The sequence below is a fragment of the Rhagoletis pomonella genome, unplaced genomic scaffold, assembly GCF_013731165.1.
Source record: "Rhagoletis pomonella isolate Grant_MI unplaced genomic scaffold, Rhpom_1.0 Rhpom_scaffold_00006, whole genome shotgun sequence".
Lineage (NCBI taxonomy): Eukaryota > Metazoa > Arthropoda > Insecta > Diptera > Tephritidae > Rhagoletis > Rhagoletis pomonella.
Window position 1 is genome coordinate 80,577,650 of NW_023458560.1, and position 2,053 is coordinate 80,579,702.

At 41.8% G+C, this 2,053-nt stretch overlaps 1 protein-coding gene across 1 annotated transcript; it reads right to left on the reverse strand.

Annotated features, from left to right (window-relative positions):
* Nucleotides 1–698: 698 nt before the first annotated feature.
* Nucleotides 699–1,736, reverse strand: LOC118741417. The gene is made up of 2 exons (XM_036473387.1): nucleotides 1,436–1,736; nucleotides 699–1,351 (listed from the first exon to the last, which is right to left on the reverse strand). The coding sequence occupies exons 1-2, from the start codon at nucleotides 1,484–1,486 to the stop codon at nucleotides 725–727; spliced, it is 678 nt and encodes a 225-aa protein (XP_036329280.1). The 5' UTR covers nucleotides 1,487–1,736; the 3' UTR covers nucleotides 699–724.
* Nucleotides 1,737–2,053: the final 317 nt, after the last annotated feature.

Here is a 2,053-nt window from a genome sequence, read left to right on the forward strand (position 1 = left end):
ACGGGTTTAAGGAAGGCGGGTCAAAGCAAGTTGGAGAGATCACTAGAGTAGCTACCAAGAAAGAACGGAGAGTATCGTCACTAGACACGAATAAAGGCGCGAGCTCAAAAGTTGACCGCAAAAAACGACGCATAAAAAAACTTCAGCGAAGAAAGACTCTTAACATAGTTGACGACGTAGAAAGACGCGTTAAAATATTTGACGGCGAAGTAAGACCCGTAAACTTATTTTCGCGGTCGACTATGTTTGCGGGTGTAACAGTACCTAAATTCCCCAAATAGGTTTTAGGGAATGATGCTGAAGTGACAGTCCTTGGCCAGATATAAATCCATGTTTACGCTTCTTTCTTCGCCGAAGTTTTCCTTAGGCGTCTTTTTTCGTCTTCAAAACACTAGTGCGCCTTCATTCGTGTGTAGTGACGATATAGACTTTGTTGAGGCTTTAAAAACAAAACGTTTGACTTCTCGCCGGAATCCTTATGGGGCGCTAGACTATTAGTCATTTGGTTGGCTGTTTTCTGTTATCTACACTTAAAAACGAAGGAACTTTCAAAAACCAATTTGGCAATTCCTTGTTTTCCTCAACGCGACAACAAAAAAAAACGGCTTTTAAAAAAAACCAAATTACTCCTTATTCATATTTAGTAGCGAAATAAAACCCCTCCTCCCTTTTCATTTCAGAAATTTAAAAGAATTGAAAATTGTTTAAGTTGGTTTATTGAACTTCAGTACAACTCCTTAGCCTCCAGTTCATTCTCTTCGATTTTAAATAGAAACATGGCAATAAATTCATCATATAATTTATCCTTCTCGCGTAGCTGCTGCTCTTTTGAAATCTCATCCAGCAATTCCAGCAGCTCCTGCTGCTCCTCCACAGTAGGCTCGGACAGTGTATCCCACAGCTGTTGGGAAGCAGCCGCAAATTCGCTCATGAACCGCAAATACAAATTATCAAATTCGGTAACATTCTTTTGGGAAATGGAAAATTCATCGGAAATCAGTTGAAACTTGAATTCCGGTTGCAGCGGAGTCAATTGGCGGCGCAGCATTTCAATTTGTAGATTGTTCAACTTGAATTGTCGCAGCAATTTGCGTTTGGTGGTGAAGTTGGTATTTGACGTGCCGCCGCCACTCAATGCTTCATTCACCTGCCAAATATAGGTTTGCAGAGTTTCGTTGGCAGCTTGCAGCAGCGTTGGCGGCATCTCCTTGCTGATGTGCAGATAAACATTTCGGGTGATAATCAGCGCGCGATCGGTGGTATCGAGCACCAGACGTTCGACACGAGCGATAAAAGTTTGCAAATCTTGATTGGCGGGCTGTGCAGCTTGAACGCCGGTAGATATAAAGAACTGTGTGTGTGTGTATGTGGATGAAGTAAACAAGTTTTTAGTCTATAAAATGCAAAGATTTGCTTCCTCTATGTTCTAGCTCACCTGTGTGCAAAATACTGCAGCCAGAATGGTTAGCCAGTAATTTGCCGACATCTCGCTTGCTGCAAACGACTGGATGCGCCACAGTGCAAAGACTAAACTCGAATAGGTCTTACATGGCAACTTAAAGTTGCTGGTTTTTTGCCTCCTTTTGCTTCTGCTTTTGAGTTGCAACGAAGGTATGGATGATGGTGATGGAGGCAGATGCTAGAGAGATAGGGATTAATACTCGAGTGTGCAGTAGATAACACTAAAGAAAGGTGATGTACATAAATGTGTGTGTAGAATGTACTCGTGTGTACTTTAAAAGGAAATCAAATGTGGCTCTATATGTTCCAGTTTATATGATTTAAAACATTTATTTATACTATGGGTTTTCATCTGTAGTATAAGCAGTGCGCGTGGGTTCAAGCCCAGGTCAAAACAACATCGCCAGAAAAAAAAATTGAAAAAAAAGATATTTTCTTAAAAGCGGTCGCCCCCGGCAGGCAAATGGCAAACCTCCGAGTTGATTTCTGCCATCGAAAACAGCTTCTCATAAAAATACAATCGCCGTTCGAAGTCGGCGAAAATCTTAGGTCCCCTTTGTGCGACGATACAAATCGGATGAGAAGCTCGGCC